General features: G+C 37.2%; 1 protein-coding gene across 2 annotated transcripts in view; it reads left to right on the top strand.

Moving 5' to 3' along the window:
• The window catches only part of tubgcp3 (tubulin, gamma complex associated protein 3), a 42,252-nt gene that overhangs the window by 4,513 nt on the left and 12,068 nt on the right, over positions 1–25,671 (top strand). Inside the window, exons 6-13 of one of the 2 annotated variants that reach the window (XM_051703814.1) lie at positions 1,232–1,404; positions 2,507–2,619; positions 8,212–8,337; positions 10,279–10,347; positions 10,424–10,550; positions 12,302–12,468; positions 20,624–20,734; positions 24,300–24,408. In XM_051703814.1, the coding sequence (XP_051559774.1) occupies positions 1,232–1,404; positions 2,507–2,619; positions 8,212–8,337; positions 10,279–10,347; positions 10,424–10,550; positions 12,302–12,468; positions 20,624–20,734; positions 24,300–24,408 (995 nt within the window). Of the gene's footprint in view, positions 1–1,231; positions 1,405–2,506; positions 2,620–8,211; positions 8,338–10,278; positions 10,348–10,417; positions 10,551–12,301; positions 12,469–20,623; positions 20,735–24,299; positions 24,409–25,671 lie in introns of both variants that reach the window. The other variant, XM_051703813.1, reaches the window with a different exon arrangement.

The raw sequence follows: 25,671 nt of genomic DNA, 5'->3' as shown, positions 1-25,671 counted from the left end.
CCCAGATGTGTATGACTTTATACTTCTTCTGAACACAAAAGAAGATTTTAGAAGAATATCTCAGCTCTGTAGGTCCATACAATGCAAGTCAACAGGGTCCAAAACTTTGAAGTAATCCATGTGACTCCAGTGGTTTAATCCATGTCTTCAGAAGCGATATTATAGGTGTGGGTGAGAAACAGATCAGTATATGTCCTTTTTTTTTTTTTTTTTTTTTTTTACTATAAATCTCCACTTTCACTTTCACATTCTTCTTTTGTTTTTTGCTATTCACGTTCTTTTTGCATATCACCACTTACTGGGTGGGGAGGAGAATTAATAGTAAAAAAGGACTTAAATATTGATCTGTTTCTCACCCACACCCATAATATCGCTTCTGAAGATATAGATTTAACCACTAGAGTTGTATGGATTACTTGTATGCTGCCTTTATGTACTTTATTGAGTTTCAAAGTTTTGTACCCTGCTGGCTTTTATTGTATGGACCGAAAGAGCTGAGATAGTCTTCAAAAAATCTTCATTTGTGTTTAGCAGAAGAAAGAAAGTCATACACATTTGGGATGGCATGAGGGTGAGTAAATGTTGAGAGAATATACATTTTTGGGTGAACTATCCCTTTAACAATCTAAAAAACTTGGCCCGTTAATTTTGACAGTGCTTCATTCATATAATTTTTTGGTTTGTTTATTTTGCATTAAATTTTTTCTTAAGATTTAGGTGACTCCATTCCCAGATGATTTGATCTCCATTACCCAAAATAATGCAGTCTGTGACAAATCATTTGTTTTGTTTTTCTTAGTAATGTTAAAGTTTGTTGTTGATGTGGCTGTTGTATTTCCAGCATGTTTAATTGGAACACTGGGCCCTCATCTATTTTTGATGCAGCTCTCTAGCGCCTGCAGCACTTAAGATATTTTAAATATAGCCATGTGCTCATAGCCTTAGAGTAACTGATTACTGGATCCATTTCACAGTAAATCTGTTAGACCAACAGCATCACTAAAATGTCTGAGCCTCATTGTCGTTATTTGTTTAATGCGCACCATTACAAGGTAATTAGTGAATTCCCACAGGTATTGATAATGGGTAACGAAGACGCGTCTCATGAAAATGGTGTTTGAGGTGGAAATGAATGTAGTGAAGGAGCATTGCAAATATCTTTTGACCTGCCAAGAATGTTTCTGTTAAGTTATGAAGTATGGAGATAATTTTCTGTATGTTTGTTTTTTAGACCTGGTCCACAGGCAGTCGGTGAGTCTATGAGAGGGTCTCGGCTAGCCTGGACTCTCCCAGTCTCTAGTTCCCCCTCTGGGGCAGGTACTGCTCCACGGCCTACCAGTGGACCATCTGCCAGCCCAGCACCCAGAGTCCCACAAAGACAGCGACGGGACGGAGATGGCAGCGGTGAGTTTCTGCAGCCAGAATGATTGACTGTATTCAGAAGAAATCAGTTCTGATATTTCAGGCAAGAATTTTGTGGAAATAAAATATGGAATTATATTTATTTTGTAGAAATATCCACTCGTGTATTTAAAAGCTTGTGTTTTGAGAACTTGATTTAGGGTTACTACTGCTATTATTACTGTATCGCCTATATCATTTTAAGGGTATTTCCATGTTAAGCAAGACAGCCATAATCAGAGGATTAAATGCTTATAATTTATAATAAGGCATTACACGTAGTAGGACTGGGTAAAAATATCAATCTAACATCGTGCATCGTGATCTTTATTAGAACAATCTCAAAATCGATTCTTAAATCAAAAGATTGATCTTTTACTTTATGCACATGTGAGTAAATCACTCGCATAAAAGACCAAATTCTGCGTTATGCAATTAAAAATGTCTGTGATTAGCCACTGGCTGGTGAATGTTCAGATTTCACTCATCAGTAAATGAGTAGTATATTTGCAAAGAAGTTTAGCATCCTTTCACTACGTGTTGAGAGTTAAAGTTTGATTTTAATTGTTCTGTGTAATCTGTCCAAAGACGAGATCCACATATTATATTTGTCACTGAATAATCTCTCTTTTTATATCCTTTCTGTTCTTTACAGTCTGTTGATCTAAAATGGCAAAAAATAAAAATTTCATTTTAATCACGAATTGCACAGATGAGGTAAAGAAGCCATTCAAGTCCTCTGTCGTTAATTTGCGCTCATTTACAGGCATTCTTTACAGAACTGCTGGTTTTCTTAAAGAGACAGTATTGATTTTTAGTATTTGTTCTACAAATCGATGTAAATACTTATAGTATAAATAATGCATTAAACAATAAACAAGATTTTTAACTTTTTTAAATGTATCAAGATTGCCTCCTTTTAATGTTCCTTTTTCAATGAGAATACAAGAAACTGAGCTAGCATAGATTTCAGAGTCCTGAAAGGTGTTTAAATGCAGTTGACCACACGGCACCTTTCTCTTCACATTCATGACAGATATATGACTGTAACCTTTACAGCACTGTCATATAAATTCTCTTTCTTTCTGTCGCTTGCTCTGGGCAGCTGAGATTGGGGAGGCGGCTCTCGTTCGAGACATTCTGTACGTTTTCCAGGGGATAGATGGAAAGTTCATCAAGATGTGCAGTCCGGAAAACTGCTACAAAATCGATTCAAAGGTGATTTATTATTAAAGGGAAAGTTCATACAAAATGAAAATTCTGTCGTCATTCATTCACACCCTCATGTTGTTCCAAACCCACATGACTTTCTTTCTTCTGTGGAACACAAAGGAGATGTTTGGCAGAATGTTAGTCTCAGTCACCATAAACTTTTTTTGTAAGGAAAAAAAGATGAAAGGAACCTCAGATGGGGATGGAGGTTATTCTGCCTAACATATCCTTTTGTGTTCCATGAAAGAAAGTCATATGGGTCTAGAACAACATGAGGGGGAGTAAAAGATGACTGAATCTTGCTTTCATTTTTTTTTCTGATCCTGTCCTTTTTATCTTTCTCTCTCTGGCCTTGTACTTTCTTTATGATGTTATTACTCACTCCTAAGGTTGAAACGATACGTTGATTTCCTGGGGTAACTTGATTACGCAATGTACGCAATCTCAGTTTTCATGCCTGATTGCTCTATAGCAGTGGTGTCAAAGGAAATGGAGCAAATGGGGACAAACGACAAGAACAAACTATAAGAGGCCAAGAAAAGTTTGGAAATACTTCATGTTAAAGGGATAGTTCTCATAATGTACTCACCCTCGTGCCATCCCAGATGTGTATGACTTTCTTTCTTCTGCTGAACACAAGTGAAGCTTTTAGAAGAAAATCTCAGCTCTGTTGGTCCTTACAATGCAAGTGAATGGTGGCCAGAACTTAAAAGCATATAAAGGCAGCATAAAAGTAATCCATATGACTCCAGTGGTTAAATCCATGTCTTTGGAAGCAATATGATAGGTTTGGGTGAGAAACAGATCGATATTTAAGTCCCTTTTGTTTTTTCATTTTTCTTTTCTTTTTTTACTATAAATTCTCCTACCTATCCGGTAGGTGGCAATATGCAAAAAGAATACGAATCACCAAAAAAAGAAGAAAGTGAAAATAGACATTTATAGTAAAAAAGGACTTGAATATTGATCTTTCTCAACCACACTTATCATATTGCTTCAGAAGACATGGATTAAACCACTGGAGTCATATGGATTACTTTTATGCTGCCTTTTATGTGCTTTTGGAGCTTCAAACAGGGTTCGTACAAGGTGCTTGAAGTACTTGAATTTGGCTTTTTCAAATTTAAGTCCTGGAAAACCCTTGAAAATAGCAATTTTTACCAAGAGGTGCTTAAAAAGTTCTTGAATTATTGAAAATCTTAAAATACGTTGCTTAAATCATTTAATAAATGAAATGTATTTATTTATTTTCGGAAAAACATGACGACAGACCATTAGACCACTGCTGAAGCAGGCAGCGCATAGACGGCACTGTCACGTGGCACCTGTTACTTTTGGCAGCGCTGTTCAGAATGGGCCAATCACAATCAGTTGTTACTGGAAGATTTAAAAAATATATATTTTATAGATACTGCTGTGGTGGATTTAACAAGTATGAATCCTTGCAACTATCAGTTTTAATTACAATTTACTCTCCAGAGGGGAAAAAAGTTCTATGAGATGTAAAATGTTTTTAATGATATGAATGCAGATCAATGGAGGATTCAGTTTTGTGAGCCATCTAGTGCCCCTTCTGTAAAGAAAGCTTTGTCTCACAAAATAGGTTATTTCTGACAACATTTGGGTCAATATCAAAATATGTTGACAAAGTCATGTCCCTTGACTTTTTTAGTCATGAAAATGCTTTCAAATAGTGAAAAAAAAAAAAAAAGCGTTATCATTTTATAACCTAACCTTTAATGATATGAAATGGCTTGACTTTGTTTTGCACATTTTTTTAGAAAATATATATAAATTGTTAATTGCCGGAAAAAAATCCTTGTCCCCTTCTTCTGGTACACCACTTCTATGACATGTAAAGTTATTTGTGTATTTATTTTGTACTTATTTTTAAAAAAGCATTAGTGCAAGGCCGAACAAGTGTGCAAAAAAGCAAAACAAAATTATTATTAATAATTTAAATAATTTAAAAAGAGTGTTTGTTTGATTTCATGGCATTGGTGTTATCAATGTTAAAACCTTTTCTTTTTTTTTCTTTTTTTTTTATGTTTTAAAAAAAATTTAATACAAAAAGTTGTGGAAAATAATTAAGGTCAAAGTTCAGAGGCTGCTTTAATATGCATATAGTGATTTTTCCCAGCATGTTAAAAAGTTATTCATTCACATTTTAACTAATATTTTCACACAAAAATATTTGGTGTTGTACCCCATTTAACCCTCAAAATTTGGTGTTGTAACCCATTTAACCCTTGTTAGTGTTAACTTAGTGTTAACTTGCTTCGTTCCTGAAAAAAAATGTAATTATAAAAAAAAAAAAAAGAACAACAGACAAGTTTTCCTTTATGCATAAAAATGAATGTCAACATGTTACAAAATATTTACCCTCAGCGTTTATAGGCAAAAACTGAACTAAATGGAAAATTTCAATATTTTGTAAGTTGGAAAGTCAACATTTTTTGAGAATGACCCATTTGCAATTTGGGTCAGTTCCTCACATAAATCTGTTGTGTGACTTTAGAAAACATGAAACACAGCACGAGTCACATGGACTACTGTTTATGGACCCAGTTATTCACATTTGTTGGAGAGCAATGTCCATTTTAAGGGAGCACACTACAATTGCACATCAATTTCGTCATGAATGAACCAAGAATTGTTACTGTGAGAATATGTAGTTAAAGATGCTCATTGTTGTACTTGTAATAAGTGGTGTTTTATAAAAAATAAATTAACTGTATGGTTAAAATATTTTTATTTAAAATTAACAAAAATAATTTGTTTTAATGACATCTCGAGCATAGTCCTTGAAAACAAATAAAAATGTGCTTAAAGTCCTGAAAGTCCTTGAATTTAACTTTGAAGCATCTGTATGAACCCCATTCACTTGCATTGTGTGGACCTACAGAGCTGAAATATTCTTCTAAAAATCTTAGTTTGTGTTCAGCAGAAGAAAGTCATACATCTGGGATGGCATGAGGGTGAGTAAATGATGAGAGAATTTTCATTTTTGGGTGAACTATCCTTTAATCAAAAGCGTTTATCGCACGTTTGGCAAACAGACAGATTTGTTGATTATAACAGTAATGTTTTAGTCTGTTTCTAGATTGTCTAATATTTCTAGACTGGTTACAATTGTCAAGCAGTCTAAAAATGAAATATCTTATGATTGTATGAATGGTTCAACTTCAATTGATGTGTGGTCACAAGTGTGATTTTGTCAGCTATTTTACAACAGTTTCGAATGTGGCTTATCAGATTTTAGAGCTGGAAATATCTGTTTTTGCTACAGAAAATATTTGGGTCACTTTATTTTACACTGTTCATATTACCGTGTATTTACATAGGTAATTACTGATTAATACTAAGCTTATTACTATTAGAGGTCGACCGATAGTGGACTTTGCCGATACTGATAACTAAGGTGGTGGAAAAAGACGATTAATCGGTCAATTAGTTTTTTTTAAAAATTGATTTATAGAATAATAATAAAAATGTCTTAGTCTTTCCTTACTATGAAAGGCACGGACATTGAGGCTAAAAGAGTCCAAAATGAATAAAATCCCAAAAGCAGTTTATTGTGCAACATGTATCCCAAAAATTACCAGAGAAATAAAGTTTTAGTGCATAACGTGGGACTTTCAACTATAAACAAGTTCAAAATTACATCGGGACTCTTATTTTAAAATGGCAGAGACTTGGATTTGTTGCAGTGCTCTATATGCAAGTATTTACAAAATACAACTTTTTTTTTTTTTGTATTTGTTATTTTCACTCTTATCATACTTATACAGAAACTAAGTTACGATTGAAAAAAGAAAAATTAATAGGCTAGTCTATAAATAAAAATAATTCAATACATTCTTAAAGGAATATCCATATGTCATGTTTTTAAAACAAGATTGCTTAACCGCCCAAAAATAATAGAATTAAGTGGGGCTGCAGCTATCTGTTTCATTATTTCTTTCTTTTAAAGTACATTTCTTTAAAATTGTCTCATTGACACACAACCACGCACATGCCTATTATAGCTGTCACACCCCTGGTTATGAATACCGGTGCCGTCTTATAAGAATGAAATTTTCATGAAATTGGCTTGATCTTCTAAAGCAAGTCCTTAATAACCACACACTACTTTAAATAGGAGGGGGAAAAAGGCTACTTACTCATTTGGTAATTAAGAGAAAATCAAATCATCAATCTTTCATCCATAATTACTAAATCAGCAAAGCAGAAAAAAACACAAAACAGTCTTTACCAACATCTGAAACTTTAATTTGTAATGTTCTGTAACCACTGAGATAATAGGAAGTAATTATGAGCAGAATGTTTTCATGTAGCATTTCTCATAAATGTGCTTGTCATGTGAGAGTTTTTTCAGCAAGTTCTTTTTAAACAGTCGAGGGCAAATGTAGTCACTTCAGTAAGTGAATTATGGGAAATGTAAAAGCATTGATCTAACCATCAACCTCATGAATCTGTTTTCTTCTCACGGCTCCCAAGGCGTCTTTTTTTATTTCCAGGCAGACGTTACTGTGAATCAAAGCTCATCGATCAGGTATCCTTTTAAAGTATCACTGTTCAAATGGATCCATTTTTTTGGATAAGAATGGTGTGCTTTTACATTTTTACATCAAGTGAGCTGTGCTGGGTAAATAGACATTCTGAGTGGCCAAATTAACTAACATTATCGTTGAGTTTCTATGATACCGATTAAGACCAGTCCATTTCAGTTTGGACTTGTGTGCTCAAGACATCAGCCCTGAGGAGACTGCGATGAATTCCTAAAGAGATAAAAGCCCAGACACATCAAACTCTATATTAATGACACATTTTATGTAATACATGCATAGCATTGACCTGTATATAAGGAACCCATTAATACCTCTCTATAAAGCATTTTAGTTTAGTATTTGGCATATAAAATCTAAAATGCATTTTGTTTTGTCAAAGTCACTTCCACCAGAAGCTCAGTCCAAATGATCCTTGCACCAGTGTTTAATTGACATCTTTTCTTGGCCCTTGGAGCATTGTAAGGGGAAAGAAATAAACCGTAACTAAATGAATTTAGTCTGAAATGCCTGGGATTTACAGTAGCTTCTTTCTCATGCTCTGTCTCGCTTTATGTGTAAAGAAGAAATGTGAGAGCTGGTTGCCTGTTGCGGAACAGTGCGCTTTGAAAGAATCTAGGTGACCTTTACAAGTGAACAATTCATCAAAGGCTAAATTGACCTTTTATTAAATGGTATTAAAGAGTTTTTTAGTGTTGAGGGGAAGAGATGAGCCAAAAGTAGCACAGCTAGAGATGGATTAGCGACATATATTATTATAATACACTGAATTCCTGGACTTCATATTATCCATAAAAAATTGGTTGGGTTGGAAAAAAAAACTTGAAACTTGCATTTAAGAAATTAAAGAGAGTCGATTTAGATTTTCATTTTGGGAAGGTATTGTGATGCTTGGACCATACAACTGTTCTGCTGGTCATCAGTCAGCAAATAATAGTTTGTGTGTGTGTGTGTGTGTGTGTGTGTGTGTGTGTGTGTGTGTGTGTGTGTGTGTGTGTGTGTGTGTGTGTGTGTGTTTGTGTGTTTTTAGGTGCCACTATGTAAGTCTCTAAGAGACACTAGCAGTAGGCTGGCTGAGCTTGGATGGCTTCACAATAAAATCAGAAAATACACTGATTCACACAGCCTGGACCGCGCCTTCGGCCTTGTTGGACAGGTGACATTAATAAACGCATCATATGCAACTTTAAATATATTATGCATAAAAGGGCTCAACAATTAGGGTTTTTTGCCGGCCTCAATGGTTAGGCTAACATTTGGGCTAACACTAGCCCCCACAAAAATTATATATGTTTTTAGCAACATATTTCAAATGCATTAGAAAAATGTAATTTAACATTTTTTAATTAATGTGAAGTTTTCTTTACAAAAAAATAAATCCAAATACATTTTTAGGTTTTTAATTTTGCATTAATAGCTGGAACTATAATGTAACTCCATGAAAACTATGAATTAATACACACTTTTATTGAAAATGACGGCAAGAAAAAGTATGTAATCCCTTTGGAATTACCTGCATTTATGTATAAATGTGTCTTAAAACCTTGTTTGATCTTCATCAAAGTTACAATAATGAACAAACACAATCTGTTTTGACTAATAACACACAAATTATTGTATTGTTCTTGTACATATTGAACACATTGTTCAAACATTCACAGTGTTGGTTAGAAAAAGTATGTGAACCCCTAGGCTTATTACGTCAACAAAAGCTAATTGGAGTCAGGAGCTGGCAAACCTGGCATCCGATTAATGAAACTGTATTGGAGGTGTGGGTTAGAGCTACTTTAACTTATAAAAATCACTCAAACATTTTGAGTTTGCTATTCACAAGAAGCATCTGCCTCGAAAAAAGAGATTTCGGAAGACCTACAATCAAAAATTGTTGCGTTGCATAAAGCTGAAAGGGTTACAAAGTTATCTCGATATTTATCTGTTCACAGTTAAACAATTTGTCTATAAGTGGCAATTGTGTGGCTACTCTCCCTAGAAGTGGCCGCTTAGCCAAGATGACTCAAAGGGCACACCGCAGAATGCTCAATGAGGTAAAAAAAGAACCCTAGAGAGACAGCTAAAGACTTGAAGGAATCATTGAAACTAGTTGACATCTATGTTCATGAGTCTACTGTACGGAAACATTAAACAGGCATGGTGTCCATGACGGGACACCACGAAGGAAGCTGCTGCTTTCCAGCAAAAACATTTCTGTGCGCCTGAAGTTTGCCAAAGACCACCTTGACACTCCAATAAAATATTTTGTGGACGGCTGAAACTAAAGTTAAATTATTTGGGAAGAACACGCAGCACTACGTATGGCGTAAAAAGGGCACCGCATACCAACATGAAAACATCATCCCAACGGTGATGGTGCTGCTTTGCTGCTTCAGGGTTGGACCGCTTGCCATCATCGAGGGAAAAATGTATTCCCAAGTTTATCAAGATATCCTACAAGATAATGTCAGGGTGGCTGTGCTCCAGCTGAAGCTCAGTAGAAGTTGGGTGATGCAGCAGGACAATGACCCTAAACATTGAACTAAATCCACTACAGAATAGCTTAAAAAAAAAAAAAAAAAGGACATCCACCTTTTGAAGTGGCCCAGTCAGAGCCCAGACTTTAACCCAATAGAGATGCTGTGGAATGACCTCAAGAGTGCCGTTCACACCAGACATCCTCAGAATATGGCTGAGCTGAAGCAGTTCTGTGCAGGTCTAATCCGCAGCTACCGGAAACGCTTGGTTGAGGTTATTTCTGCCAAAGGAGGATCGACCAGTTATTAAATCCAAGGGTTCACTTGCTTTTTCCACAGCAATTGGAGTGTTTAATGGGATGTGTTCAATAAAGACGTGAAAGATTATAATCGTTTGTGTGTTGTTAGCTTAAGCACATTGTGTTTGTCTATACTTCTGACTTTGATGAAGATGAGATCACATTTTATGACCAATTACTGTAGAAAACCAGCTTATTCTAAAGGGTTCACATACGTTTTCTTGCCACTGTATCCCTACACAAGTTTTCAGTACACATGTTTGACTGACCAGAAACTTGTTACAGTATTGTTTAGGCAACACTTATGGTCATCTCTCTCTTTATTCTCAGAGTTTTTGTGCTGCCTTACATCAAGAGCTGAAGGAATACTACCGGCTGCTGTCTGTACTGCATGCACAGGTGATTATGAGACAACGTCATTCACAGGTGAGACAGTGACACATTGATTTACACAGATATGTGTTTTTAGCTGCAGGTGGAGGATGATCAAGGTGTAAATGAGGCCTTGGACAGCTGTCTGACTCTAAGAAGACTGCTGGTATGGACCTACGACCCCAAAGTTCGGCTGAAAACACTGGCGGCCCTCGTGGACTACTGCCAAGGTTAGAGATGAGACAACTCACAGCTGCAAATAAAAAATAAAAAAATACAAATAATTTGTGACAATACATTTAAAGGATAATAATTGTAAAATATAAATCCAGTTACCATTAGCGACAGACACCAAAGCTTTATTTTGTGTCATACCGTATGTGGCTTTGGCAAATTTCATCTATTTTTATGCATTTAGTTGATGCCATTTTTCGGGTGTATGCCTTTGTCCCTTAATTAAAAAATATTCACACAACACATTCATCTCCAAACATGCCGCACAAAAGTTATAGGACTATAATCAATTGTGAACTGTAAAATTACACTTTTGGATGATCAGAATTCATTTTGAAAACATAATGCCAGTATGAACGACAGGAGTCTTCAACCATTTTCAACCAAGGAGCATAAGCTGGTTGGCTGGTTTTAGATGGTCGCCCTGCCTGGTCATAGCTGGTCAGGCTGGTTTTAAAGGGGTATTGAACCCTTTTTTAGCTGGTCAGGCTGGCCTTAGCTGGTCAGGCTGGCCATGCTGATCTTAGTTGGTCATGGTGTTCTTAGTTGGTGAGGATGGTCTTGGCTGGTGAGGAGGATGGTCTTGGTGAGGATGGTCTTGGCTGGTCAGGGGTGGTCTTGGCTGGTCATGATGGTCTTAGCTGGCCTCCTAGCCTGACCAGCTAAAAAGTGTTCAAACCCCCTCTGAAACTATCTAACTGACCAGCTAAAACCAGCCAACCAGTTTAAGCTGGATTTAGCTGGTCTTTTCAGCAGGGATGTACAGCAGGGATCTGCAACATTTTTGACAAGAAGTGGCATTTTTAAATTCCCCTGTAAATCCCTGTGCCAAACCTCCTACAAAAAGAAAGAAAAAGACAGACAGACAGAAAAACAGACAGGCTCTGTCCATGCAGAATAAAACTACTTCTATAAGATTACTAAAAAAAAAAGAGTCTTCATCTCATGTGAGTGATCGATTCTATACATATATTTTAAAATTACTGTTGATTTCATTGAGTAAAAATGTGTAATGAGGAAAAAGATGACTGAGTGCACCTGGAATTATGTTGATTTGAGAGTCACCGTCTTGTGTGTGTGTGGAATGTTAAGGACCGTGTATGCCAGCTTGATAATCTCAGCAGTAACTATTTATTTACACCAGGCAAGTACGCTATTGTTCTGAAAGCAGGCTGTCATCTGATCAACTGCATAGCACGACCAACACAAAGCAGACCTGTTTGGTCACGTGACCCTCCACTGCAGCACTGCTAAACCTGATGTGTGTTGAGCTTGAGCGGTTCGTGATGAGCAGTGGTCGTGTGAAGGATTTGTCCGGGCTACGCGCTTCTGCTGACTAGTGCTGTTTAGTGACTCTTTAAGATTTGGCATGCAGCTGCGAAGGACTTCAGTATGTCGATAATTCATATTCCTGTCTCTTCCTGTCGCTCACGCGTGAGTGAGTGATTATTACAAATGCCACCAATGGTGGATCAAACAATAACTTGCGGACCCCTTGCGGTACCACCACGGACCCCTTGTTGAAGACCCTTGATCTAAACAATCATGTAAATCATGCAGTTCTGTAATTTGGTGTCTTAAAGTCATTTGGCTCCTAAAAGTTTTTTATTATTTATTTATTATAATAATATTTAGTTTTTGTTTGGAGCAATTAAACAATATTTCACAGGCAAAAAATACTGTTAGCAGAAAGATTTTTGATTTTCGATATTTCTCTAACCTTGGCTTTTTTTTCTTCGTCTCTCAGGGCGTAAAGGAGGAGAGTTGGCCTCAGCAGTGCATGCTTACGGAAAGACGGGCGACCCCCATATGAGAGTGTTGATCCAGCACATTCTTGGTCTGGTGTCCCACCCCATTCTCAACTTCCTGTATCGCTGGATCTATGATGGGGAGCTGGAGGATACATACCATGAGGTCAGGACAAATATAAACTGCTGTCTTTGCAAACTTGCTCCCAGACATCCTTTTGAACATTTGTTGCCAAGACTATAATTGAATTGTCGTATCAGAGCAGTTACTTTAGAGTCAGGGGTTTTCAACCTTGGATGCCAACCCAAGGACCCCCAATATAAAAAAAAGCTTGGTTTTCTCGTTGACACTGAAGAGTAACTTTGAACATTATCCAATATTACTAGATAATGGATTATATAATCAGGGTTCCCCTTCTAATGGAAAATCTAGAAATATTAAAGTTTTTGTGATTCCCAGGCCTGGAAATTATTGGAAATTATTACAGTCTTACTAAGCAATGGAAATTGGTACAATCCCAAATAGTCATGGAAATTTCCATAGTGAATATAAAAGTTTCCGTCTACTGAAATATTTCATTGGCTAGAAATTGCTCTCTATAAAATGAGTTTATAAACCTATCCTGTAATCACGAATAACTGAAAATGTCATGGAAATGAATTGGTGAAAAGTTTTGGGAAGCCTGTAACAGATAATTTACCGTATTTTCCAGAAGTCGTGATTTTTTTTCTCGTCTAGCTTAAAAGGTCCTGCAACTTCTAGTCCAAAGCGACTTATATACATTGTTTAAATGTAATGCTGGCCGGTCAAACACACGCACACCAAACACATGTGCTTACTCACAAACAGATGATAACATCAGTTATAGAGATGGTAGTAGTGTTTTCAAGTAGCCTATTCAGAGTATTTTGCTTTTACAAACTACTTTATGCAACCAGTTTAAATATTGTATCCCAACATAACATTATTGTTCTAACAGCCTGTCTAAACCGGGCGCGTCCATTGACGCGATTCAATCGCTTGAGGCTGTCTACACTGGACGTGTCAACACGAATGTTCTAAACTGTTTGTTTGTGTTGTTGGCTGTAGTAGCGCCAGCACGTGCAGCGCAAAATGGATTGGGACACCCGTTTACTGTCTCCATGACATGCCACAAGGAACACTTCCAGTGTAGACGGCATCATTGATTATTATGGGTTCTATTGCCACTCGCATCCGGTGTAGACGGGGTGTAAAAAACTCTTGAACACTGTCTAACTCAACACCTCATATGCCCACAAAATCTAACTTGCAGTAAAAACTTTCAGTCAGTAAACTGAATAATTACTGCATAGCAAAGAGGGTTGCAAATGTCAGAAATATCCACAGATAGACAGTCACTAACATTAATAACTGAATAGAATACAACAGGCAATTATAGCAGACTTAAAGCTGTTTATTTGTGTACAGCATAGAGTTTTATACGTTATAAACAGATGTGGCTTATTTGTCGTGTTTTTAGTATTTTTATTTTTTTTCATGAAACATAAACAGAATATGAAAAACTGTTACACTATTTTTTTTTTTTTTTTACAGCAGGTGCTCCCAATTAATACAATGCCAAATACCATGTGATACAATGTGTAGATCCTGAGGTTATCTTCAAGTAGAATGTTTTGAAATTTTGAGCAGCTGAAGGGAAGTTGGGTGGCTATTCCCGTGTCCTAGTGCCTGCCATATGAAACCTCTGTCAGTGCATTTTAGGCTGGGCATACATGGTGTGAGTTCTGACACTCGGGAGGTCGTGAGCCCCTGCACACATTACGCGTCAGTTTATCTGATAATCATACAGGTGCAATCGTACACGACACGGCTTTACGGCGTGGCGAATTCCAGGGCAATCGCACAAATTTTTGCGCTATTTATCATTATAAAACATAAAGCCAGAAGAGGACATTGCTTTAATTCTTCGTAGCTTTCGATTTAGAAATAAAAAAGACTGGCATGGGGGCTGCATTAGCTGAAAACTCATCTGCCAATAAAAATATTAAAAAAAGGATACTAATTACAAATGCTGTCCAACATTTGACAGATTCAGTTTTCGAAGGGAGGCTGTGGTTTTTTATGACTGCATACAATCATAACATCAGTGTGTTGCTGCCAGTACTGCATGATAATAAAGTGCACAAAATGTACAAGATTAAACAGAAAGTGTGGAAAATTTGAGCACTGATTCTGTCGGTTATACTTGGATTTAATTTTAGCGCAAACACAACATTTAGTGTAGAATTCTGAGTTATTTTAGTGGAGTTGGCTACCTGTATTATTCAGCTTTAGATGTAGGCTACATCTTAATCATCTGTATCACACTGTCACTGCTTGCATGTTGATAGCAGACATTCTGAAGAATAGTCGTGAGGTCTTCATGTCCAGGTAAATGCGCTTTAAAGCCGCACACAGCTAAGTTAAAAAATCTTGTTTTAGCACAGTGGTTGATTGACAGGTAGAACTTTCAACCTAGAAGTCCTTTGTTTCACTAGACACGCGCTTGGAGAGTTAAAAAAATCTTCTATCACATATCCACTATCGTGTGCATATACAATTATAACAGATGCTATATCCCCATAAATGTAGCCCTAGAACTGAAACGAATGCAAGTATGACGAATAGCAATAGACCATGATGGAAATTTGAAAACTCTGTCCATCAGAGTGATAACGATTGTTTTCTAGCGCAAACTATATGGCAAATGATTTGTTTGAAGAGCAGAGAACAGCGTGGCATTTCTGTAGAATCATTCCCAGTGATGTGGTCCAGTTTCCACGCCATCTCTCCCAACTGGAAAGAATCGGTCGGGAGCTCGCACGACAGCCGAAAATTGTCACCGTGAACGCCTGCCTTTAAGGCCAAAGTATACTTCGATTGTCCGCGTTGCTGATCGCTCCACGCACCATATTCTTGCCGCAAATGTCGTCATCAGCACAGTCTACGTGGAATGTCCGTGTACGGCCAAGATTTTCTAGACACGTTAACAGTCCTCGTCTGTGCGCATTGTCGGCGCATGCACCTGTCATTGACTGTACATTGTCATAGTGCGGATGCGTCAAACGCGTTCGTATGCGCTCGCAGTAAAAAGAATATACTTTGAAAGGCAACACGGCCAGCAGGGCACGATCAATAAGTTTTTTTCAACAATGTGATTTTGACAAGGTGTGACTTTATTTCTGGAAAATTTCAGTTATGGTTTTGGCTTCCAACGATTATGAAAACAAGATAATCAAGATAAAACGATTATTGTGCTGCATTCCTTTTCGCAGTGAAACACCCCAGCGTTATATCTTCAAAGCATCCTGTATTAAAGTTCAAATAATAAGGAAGTGGGTTATGAAAATAAACTCCAAAACTGGCATTTCTCTGTGCAGTCAGCACCACGTCTATGAGTTGCGTGAAGTGACCAAGGAAGAGACTGAAAATTCTCCCGGCTGATGCACACTTTGGCGCGGCGACACTCGTCACTCGTGCACATTTTTTGCAACTAGATTATAACATGATGGCTCGCAATGTAGTGAATCATAATATATGTGTCACATTCACTGTGTATCTTATCATGAAGAAAATCAGCGATACGCAGCTCTATTAAGAAGAGAACGTTTGTTTTTTGTGGGTTAAAGATGGATCGAAGTAAACAAAGGTGAGAGAGTGTAGTCTTAGCCCATTATGCACTGGAACAAAATATGTTTTTGATTAGTCTTTTTTTGGCTTGTTTTCCAAAATAATCTCTAAAACATTAGGAGCTATACTGCAGAAGAAAAAATTGCTATGTGAAAATGTTGAATACAGTATTTAATCAGGACTCGACATAAACTCTTTTCCGGGACAAGTGCATTTTTGAAGGGACAAGTGAAAGAGAATTTTACTTACCCGACCAGACAAGCAGACTGATTAATATGTCAATAACAAAAAAACATAACCGGCTATATTTGTGATAGCCTAGGCATGTGTCAATTATTAGAAGGTTCATATTCTTATTCTGCTGTTGAAAGTAATCCAGAGCACGTAATTTTATAATTCGTTAGCGATCTAGTAACAGCTGCGCCCTGTTTGATTGACAGGCGGCGTTTCTGTGTGTGCTGAACATGCGCATGTGTGTGTGAAAATGTTCGCGCTAATGCGCACCTGAACGGTCAAATACATTTCAAAATTTTGCCAAAATGCCCGTCTTGGTGAGGTATTCATGTAAACACAGAGAGTGATGTCTAAAGTGAACGTAAACAGTGGGGAAAAAAGCGGATTTGTATTAAAATGACGGACTTGTAAGTATAAATGTAAACTAATAGACCTTCTGCTGTCTATAATAATCAAACAACCATAACAAGAAAATTAGAAAACACTCACTGCTCTTTACTGGGTAACTTTAGTAGCTTTAAAAAGTATTAATGTATTATAATCATACAGTGAAGACCAGTAGTAGTTTTATTTTGAATTTCATTCTGAATGTTTACTTGAATAATTTATAGCCTACTGCTGTTAAAAACTTTTAAAGCTGTTAAAAAAGCACAGATTTTTCTTAATTTGTATTTTTTGTTCTGTTATTTTTAATCTTTCTATTCATTGCGGTTTTTTATTATTTTATTTAATATGTTAGTGTTATTATGTTTTGTGGTTTTGAAGCTGGTATTGAGAATCGACAAATTTCACTACCAACTAATTTTGGTATTGTGATCATGTATAGCTTTTATTGTACATGGAAGATCTTGCTGCATTAACATGATGAAAAAGTAGATCTCATTCCTTAGAAGTGTGAGCACCCCTGCTGTAAATGATGTAGATGGCGGCTTTCCTTTATTTGACTACCGTACGTAACATAAAATAATTATCATGTGACAATATCCTCCTCCCCTACCCAGTGCAGTTTACATTTCAAGTTCAAGGAAGTCCACTGTTAAAAAGACAAGTTGTTTTTTTAAAGTTCAATAAATGCATGATGTTTCCAAAATCAATGAGTAATTGTGTTAAATAATCATGATTTCAATATTGACCAAAATAATCGTGATTTATGAGGTTTTTTTCTTCTTGATTTTTTTTCCCCTTTTCTCCCCAATTTGGAATGCCCTATTCCCATTGCGCTCTAAATCCTCGCAGTGGTGTAATGACTCGCCTCAATCCGGGTGGCGGAGGACAAAATCTCAGTTGACTCCACATGACGTGGCTTGTTGAGCATGTTACCACAGAGACCTAGCTCGTGTGGAGGCTTCACGCTATTCTCCGCAATATCCAAGCACAATTCACCCCACATCCCACCGAGAGCGAGAACCACATTAAGGCAACCACGAGGAGGTTAACTCAACATGACTCTACCCACCCTAGTAACCGGGCCAATTGGTTGCTTAGGAAGCCTGACTGGAGTCACTCAGCACGCCCTGGATTCGAACTTGCGACTCCAGGTGTGGTAGTCAGTGTCTTTACTTGCTGAGCTACCCATGCCCTGTGATTATGATTTTTGCCATAATTGAGCAGCCCTACTTCATGGGGTTAGAATCACATGACCAGCTGAATACTTCTCTCTGAATCTCAGTAACCACCCTGTAATTGGACACTTTCACTTGTGGATAATAAATGAAAACTATTGTGTTTGAACGATACTACATCCAAGCCTCTAGGTGTCCATGTTAGTCCAGACGACATAAACCAAAGAATTACAGAATGTACTTTTTAAAGGGATAGTTCACACAGAAATGAGAATTCTGTTGACATTTACACATTCACCCTCATGTTCATGATCTGTGGAGAGAAAAGTCATACAGGTTTGGACCAGTTTGAACTCTCAGCCTTTTATAATATGGAGGCAGATCCCAGGCCAGTGTCCTCATATTGACTCACTGTTGTATACCTGTAAAATACTGCTGCACTTGAGTTCAGTTTAGTTTTCCAGACACATAAAGCACAGTCTTCTGCACACAGACGGCGAGATGAGAACAGATGAGGGTGTGCTAATAGGCTCTTTTTCTTCATTCCCTCTGTGGCACTCTTTCTCTCTCTTTTCCCCCACTATCCCTCCTTCTACTTCTCCTTGTCCTTCTCCACCATTACCAAATAGACTCTATGAATCTTTCTTCACTTATTCTGTGCCCACTCACCTCAAAGTCTGAAATCAATGGGTGTGAAAGAGTTATTGACCAATCAATGGCCAACTTCCCCTCCGCATGGGCACCAATCAGATGCTGATGCTTGTTATCAAAGGTTTTCATCTTCTTGGTGCTGAAGTGTAACAGGCTTTTTCACTGTGTAAGCAGTGTTGAAGGTGTGTCGGTGATGGAGAGGGTTATATTAGTAATGTAACCATCGGTGCCGCTCTCCTCCAAGGCCAAATGTTTACGAGCTCCCCGTTTTGCTCGGCATCATTATTCTCAGCAATTGTCATTTTAATAGACGCCGGGTTCAAAGTACTGATGTAATCTTCTACTTTCGTTCTCTCTTTGTAATTACCACAAAAAGGTCACAAAACTGAGTGCATTACAGTGATGGTTGACTAGTTGGTGGAGGTCATTTATTTGTCTTTGAGTTGCTGTGAAGTTTCATCAGTGGAAACATTATGGGACTCTCTGTAGGTTTTTATGGTTGTGTCTTGTGTGTGTGTTCCAGACTGAATGTTAGACCTTTAATCTTGGGCCCACCAGAATTTTTTTTTTTTATCAAAATGTTAATAATTACAGTCTTGAAAAACACAAAATAGGGATCATTTGAAAGCTTAGAAGCTGTACTTTACAATGCATGTAGGAATTTTTACCAAAACTGAACAAGTGCTTTGAAATTTACAGACAAATCAGAAGTGTTCCGGTTTGATAATTCTTAACAATTGTGCACTGCACATATTATTGTAATGAGCAAAAACATCAAACTGATCAAAAAGCCATGTGTCATACAACCTTTCTATGTTGTTGGAAAGCTCTCAAAGAGTAGAATACAATCAGCCTATTTGTTTAACTCACAGACAAAAATATAGCGAGTTATAGATAAGTATGTGTCTTTAACATTTATCTTTCATTTGAACAGGTGTTGCTCATATGCCATGTTTTCGGTTATAACTTTATGAAAAATAAACCGAACACAAAATATCACAAACAATTATATAGGGGAGGTGATTATCTTTCAATCGAGCTCACACACAAGGTATTCAGATGCATAGATCCTTAGATAATTGGCACGAAGCACAGTGTGCACGGTGCACACAGCATCTGGCATCTTGCAAGCTGGCTGAAAACACATTGACTTTCCTGGATCAGATGACGTCATTGGAAATTATGTAGCTACATGGAATGCTAAATCAATCGGATTGGGTTCAGATCGGTGCAGAAGTCATCCATATCTAGGCAGAGAGACATGTGATTGGTGACTGTTACATATGGCCTCCAGGAGATGACACGGATCAATGATGACTAAAATGGCACAGAATGAAACTTATTACTAAAATCATGTCTGCATGCTATGCATACCTTAAGTCATTGTTGTGTTTGCATGTGTAATTAATTCTTATGTACAATTATTATGCTTTATTTGTTTTTAGAGACTTTTGGACACATGGAAGCGTTTTTGTACACTAGGATAAATTATTTTGTAAACTATAACTTTTGATTGCTTTGTTGTATCAACACAAAATTTTACTCCGTTACAATTTATATGATTGTGAACGATGCAAAAGCTGATTTTTGGAGCCACTTTTTTACACCCTGAGGTATATAATGTCAACAAATCAATAACGAAATAATATGGTTTGATTTTTTTGTGATTTTTCTTTCTTAGGCTTAGAATCTCATAATTTATCATTATCTGTATCAATAAAAAAAAAAAAAAAAAAAAAAACGTTGTCTTTACAATGATACCAAACACTTGACCCATGTTTTTTTGTTGAGTCATAAGCCTTTAATTTTGGGTATGCCACTGAAACAGGAAATCTTTAAAAACACCCTCAGAGCTTAAAGGGTTAAAGGTGAAGCCTGTCTTGGGTTAATATGCATAGTATATGCATGGCAATATGCTTATTATAAGTTGGATAATTACCCAGACAGTCTAAACACTGTGGCTCAGTGGTGCTTTCAAAACATTGTATTTTTTTATCTCATCAATGGCTCAATGATATGAGTTTAGGGCAGGGCTATTTGTTTGGTCGACCAATGGCAGATGGGGGAATGTTCGTGAAAACATGTTTGAAAATAGTAGTTATTTTTGCACTTCCATTTGGCAACGCTAGTGGCACAGAAATTGCACTCTTCACCTTTAAGACAACTAAAAAATAGTCCTTTTTCATCAAGAAATTCCTCTGACAAACAAAACGTGTGTTCAGTTCTTTGTAGCTTCAGACCCAACAGTGAAGACGGACAGACTGTGGCATGATAAGTACTCTTTGAGGAAGAGTATGATCCCATCCTTCATCACCATGGACCAGGCCAGGAAGGTACAGCACTCAAATAATTACAATAAATAATGTACTTTACATTGACTTTACAGTTACAATACACAATGGCTGAAACAATGGCATTATTGATCCAGGACTGAGCCCTGATAATTATAGATAATTATGGCACAATAGAGTGCAATGCCATGAGCGCAAATGTTGTAAATCAGTGTTGTAAGCTTCTGTTAAAACCATCAGTCTGTGTTATTTTAGCTTAATGTAAAGGTATATTCTGGATTCAAAACAAGTTATGCTCACTCAATAGCCTTACTGGCATAATGTTGATTACCACAAAAAATTATTTCAATTATATATATATATATATATATATGTGTTTATATAAAAAAATAAAATAAATTGAGGTTACACTGAGGCACTTACAATAGTAGTGAATGGGGCCAATATTTGGAGAGTTTAAAGGCAAAAATGTGAAGCTTCTAATTTTATAAAAGCAAATACATGAATTCTTCTGTTAAAACGCGTGTATTATTTGAGCTGTAAAATTGTTAAATCGTCATTTTAGGTTTTCTTGACATAACATCGTCATGGCAACAAAGTCGTAAAATTGGCTATAACTTTACACAGAAAAGGTTAGTAAGCGATTTTATCACACTAAAATCATGCTAACACACATATTGTTTATGTCTTGTGGCTATACTTTTAAAACCTGTGAGTATTTTAATGTTTACGGATTGGCCCCCATTCACTTCCATTGTAAGTGCCTCACTGGAACCCAGATTTTTGCTCCTGTGTTTTTTTGTTTTTTTTTTTGCTGCCAGTTGAGCTTAACTTGTATTGAACACGGAATAATCCTTTAAAAAAAAAATTATGCTGAATGCTGAATAACTACACTACCCATGATCCTGCAGAGAAAGATCCACTAATCAGAAAATTGTGGCAAACAGAGCGTGTCAAATGAGCTCTGCAGCGACCACGCACTTCCATGACGAACTGTGATCTCCGTACAATCTCAAACTACTTATATATTTGTATAGATCTTAATAGTTTGCAATTAACTTAAAACATGTTTATATACTTATAATCAACAACTTTAAATCAATTAAGTTTTTTATTTGATTACGTCATTCGCAGTGCTTCATGAGATTGTAGTTCAAGTCCTCGTGAAAAATGGTAATATAAATACAAAGTTTGTAATGTTGTGAATCACCTCGGACCTTCATGGCTTAGAACTGTTTTATGAAGGCTTTAGGCCCTTTCCCACTGCAGGTACTAAAGCCCATTTTATGTACTTTTTGTCGCATTCGCATCTAAGGAACTATAGTCCATCTGAACTGTTTTCGGGGGATTTTTAGCATTTGTAAACAAATAGCTGCTACTATGCTACTCAAAGGATTTTACAATTCCCTTAACAGAAATAAAATAAAGTATATAAAGAGGATCACCCGTTTCGTGTGTGTGTGTGTGTGTGTGTGTGTGAGAGAGAGAGAGAGACTTCATCGGGAGACACGCTTTGAGTTTTCATCACATCTGTACTGTTTGTTCTGTGAGACAATACAGAAAATAAAGTGATTTCTGGATTACTACATAGAATGTTTCCTGGGATGATGGATATAAATAATCAGATGTTTATCGAGAGTGGGTAATTTAACTCTTTTATACACTAAACCGTCATGAAATCTAGTTTACATGAGGGAAGCATGCCTGTTACTGTGTGGTAGCTTGCGTCGAATCAAGCAATGAGTGAGTATTTCAGTACAGTAATTTATGTTGAGTCATAAAAGCCTTTATTGTAAAAGATTGTGTTGATAAATAGGTTTATATTGCTTTCAACATGCTGTCAGCATGTGCTGCGTGGTAGTCTGACCGCTCATCTCTCACTGCGGCTGCAGCAGCACGGAGCTCCACACGCACAGCTCTTGCGCCTAGTTTAAACTGTAACCTGAAGACACAGACTGCGTCCAAAAACGGGGAAATGGTGTCTACAGGGGGCTGTATTTAAACTGTTCAGAGACCAATTTCCTTTAGAGTTCCGTTCATCCAAAAACACTATCTTTTGTAACTGATTAGGCAGCTGCCTACGTTTTCGGATGCAGCCAAAGCTCATGTAAAACAGCCCTAACAAAGCGTAACTCCGATCACGTCGTCCTCCATCGGTGTTGTTTCTGTTGAATCAAGTGTGCAAATAACATCTCAAGAAAAATTGTCGATAGATGATGTCACTACGAGGGTACTTCTGTGAGTCGGAACACAAAAGAGGAAAAGTCTCCACGGTCGTTGTGTTCCTCGTCTAGAAAGTTACTGGGGCTGTAGGTGGGAAAGGGCCTTTTAATAATATTCCTAAAAAACTAATTGGTAAAAGTACTTCAGGAACCAAGGTGGCTGAAAAAGTGGACGGGCACTATTGTGCTCTATAAACAAGAAACATTTTAATGAAACTTGCTCCCACAGTGCAGGGGAGTTGTGGGTGGTTGCTAGAGTGTTGCTATGTGGTTGCTAAGGTGTTGTTAGGTGCTTGTTCCAAATGTTCTTGTCCCTAGATAACTTGGTGCCCTCCTTCAATGTCAGTCAGTGGGACTTTTCCTCCCTTTTTAACGCCTGCTTTGTGAATCATATAATTGCCGGGCGAATCATCTGATTACTATGGAAAGTAGTAGCACACCTCTCCTCAGCAAGCCACACGATTTGAGGTATCCATTACCATGTCTGTAGCACAAATGGAGCAGGATACACTACATGCCAAAGTTTAATTCTTATGATTAGGGATTTGAACAAACCCCTAACCCCCAGTATGAGCAAAAGTAATAGTGGTGGTGCCTTAGTGCAGTGGTTCCCAAACCTTTTTAACTCAGCACCCCTTTATAGTGTTTTTTTCCCCCAATGGCACCCCAACCACAGAAAAATAAATAAATGAACAAATATGCTATTGAAAGCACTCCTTTATTTAAAAAGATTAATATTAAATAAATTAATTAAAAACAATGTAGCCACCACCCCTGGAGTCGCGAGTTCGAATCCATGGTGTACTGAGTGACTCCAGCCAGGTCTCCCAAGCAACCAAATTGGCCCGGTTGCTAGGGTGGGTAGAGTCACATGGGGTAACCTCCTCGTGGTCGCGATTAGTAGTTCTCACTCTCAATAGGGCGCATGGTAATTTGTGCATGGCCTCCTCCACATGCTGGGAGTCTCTGCGGTGTCATGCACAATGAGCCACATGATAAGATGCGCAGATTGACTCTCTCAGAGACTTGTGCTCCTCCACCCGGATTGAGGTAAGTAACCGCGCTACCACAAGGACCTTAGTAGTGGGAATTGGGCATTCCAAATTAGGAGAAATGTGGATAAAGAATTATAATAAAAAAGAAACAATGTAGCCTTTCAAGTGTTTCTTGAGTAAACATTGCTTCAAGATTTAAAGTAATTATTTAAGAGTCAATAATAAAATAAACAATAAAAAAAAGTAAATAGTGCTTTAGATTTTTTTTAGCACCAGCAGCAATTAAATATAAAAAAAAAAATCATAATATAAGAACATTAAAAAAGTAATCTAATGTAAAATAAAACGACTTAATGATGACATCTGCATTTGTGTGTTTTTCTTCTCCAGGTGCTACTCATTGGCAAATCCATTAACTTCTTGCATCAGGTATGCCATGACAGAACACCGCCGGCGAAGATAATGCCTGCCTCCAAATCCAGCGACTCGCCCAAAGATGGTAAGCTAACGCTAATGCAGTTGCTCAAAATAGACGTGGGTGTAATGCTGGCTAATGCAAAGTCCTTTGCCATAATGGCAGCTAAAATTAAAATAGCCTGCTGAAAGTGAGTGATGGAGAAAGAAGAGAGAGAAAGATTGATCTTTTGTGGAGGAAAGTGCTGTTTTAGAGCGCTTGTGTCAGGTGAAGTTGTCCGTATATCGACGCTGGTTGTATTTAGCGTCTTTGCTAGCAGGGCTAATCAATGCTCTTAGCCTCCAACGTACTTCTCTGTCCTTCAAAGTGTTTCCAGAAGGTTCTTTATTTTGTCTGCCATTCACTGCCTTATTTTTTTTATTTTATTTTTTTTATTATTATTCTTTACTTTGACTTTGTCTGTGTTGTACTTTTTCTGTTCTCCAAATTAAACATAGATTATGTTGTGACTAGGGTTGGACTTTGGGGGGTGGGGTCTCCTGGGCTGGATTCATTGTTGGGGCCCTACCTACACTATATTGTGGTACCATTTTGGAAAGAAAAATTTAAGGTATTTCTGAGAGAACCATGCGTAGCATTGAGTGTTTCCGACTGTGGCAACAAACACAGAGAGAACAGAAACAGTCAATGTGAATGGAGTGGATTTCCCCTCCCCGCTCAATTAATTCTGTAATCGCTCCACTCTGAGTTTTACATATCCTGCACCTCACTTTACATGCATAAATGGACTTGTATACCTTTTATATAATTATCAGGACAATAAATAAAAATAGACATTAAAATGGATAAAAAATAAACCATGGCTGGGTTTACTGAAGCACTAAGTTGAACGTTAATAGCATGTAAATAGAAACTACTTAATCTCTGGCGCATTTCCCAAAAGCATCGTTATCTCAATATCTCAGCTCTGTATGTCAAGACAATGCAAGTGAATGGTTACCAAAACCTTGACGCTCCAAAAAGCACATAAAGGCAGCATAAAAGACTGGTGGTTAAATCCATGTCTTCTGAAGCAATCTAATTGATTTTGGGTGTGAACAGACCAAAATATAACTACTTTTTCACTGTACATAAACGTTCGTGAATTAACGAGAGAGTTGGACTACTCGTCCATTATGTGCAAACTCTTTCTCTCGTATCTTTTACAGATTATAAGAGACAAAGTGACATTTAATAAATTGTATTGATATATTTTGAACCTTGGAAAGCCATTATACCACTGATCTATATACTGTAATTGATTTTTCTGGAATAAATTTATGTTGAAAAGGACTGCATTTAAAACAA

The sequence above is a fragment of the Myxocyprinus asiaticus genome, chromosome 7 (assembly GCF_019703515.2).
Source record: "Myxocyprinus asiaticus isolate MX2 ecotype Aquarium Trade chromosome 7, UBuf_Myxa_2, whole genome shotgun sequence".
Taxonomy (NCBI): Eukaryota; Metazoa; Chordata; class Actinopteri; order Cypriniformes; family Catostomidae; genus Myxocyprinus; species Myxocyprinus asiaticus.
The sequence above is the reverse complement of the archived record's forward strand: the minus strand, read 5'-3'. Positions and strand labels throughout refer to the sequence as shown.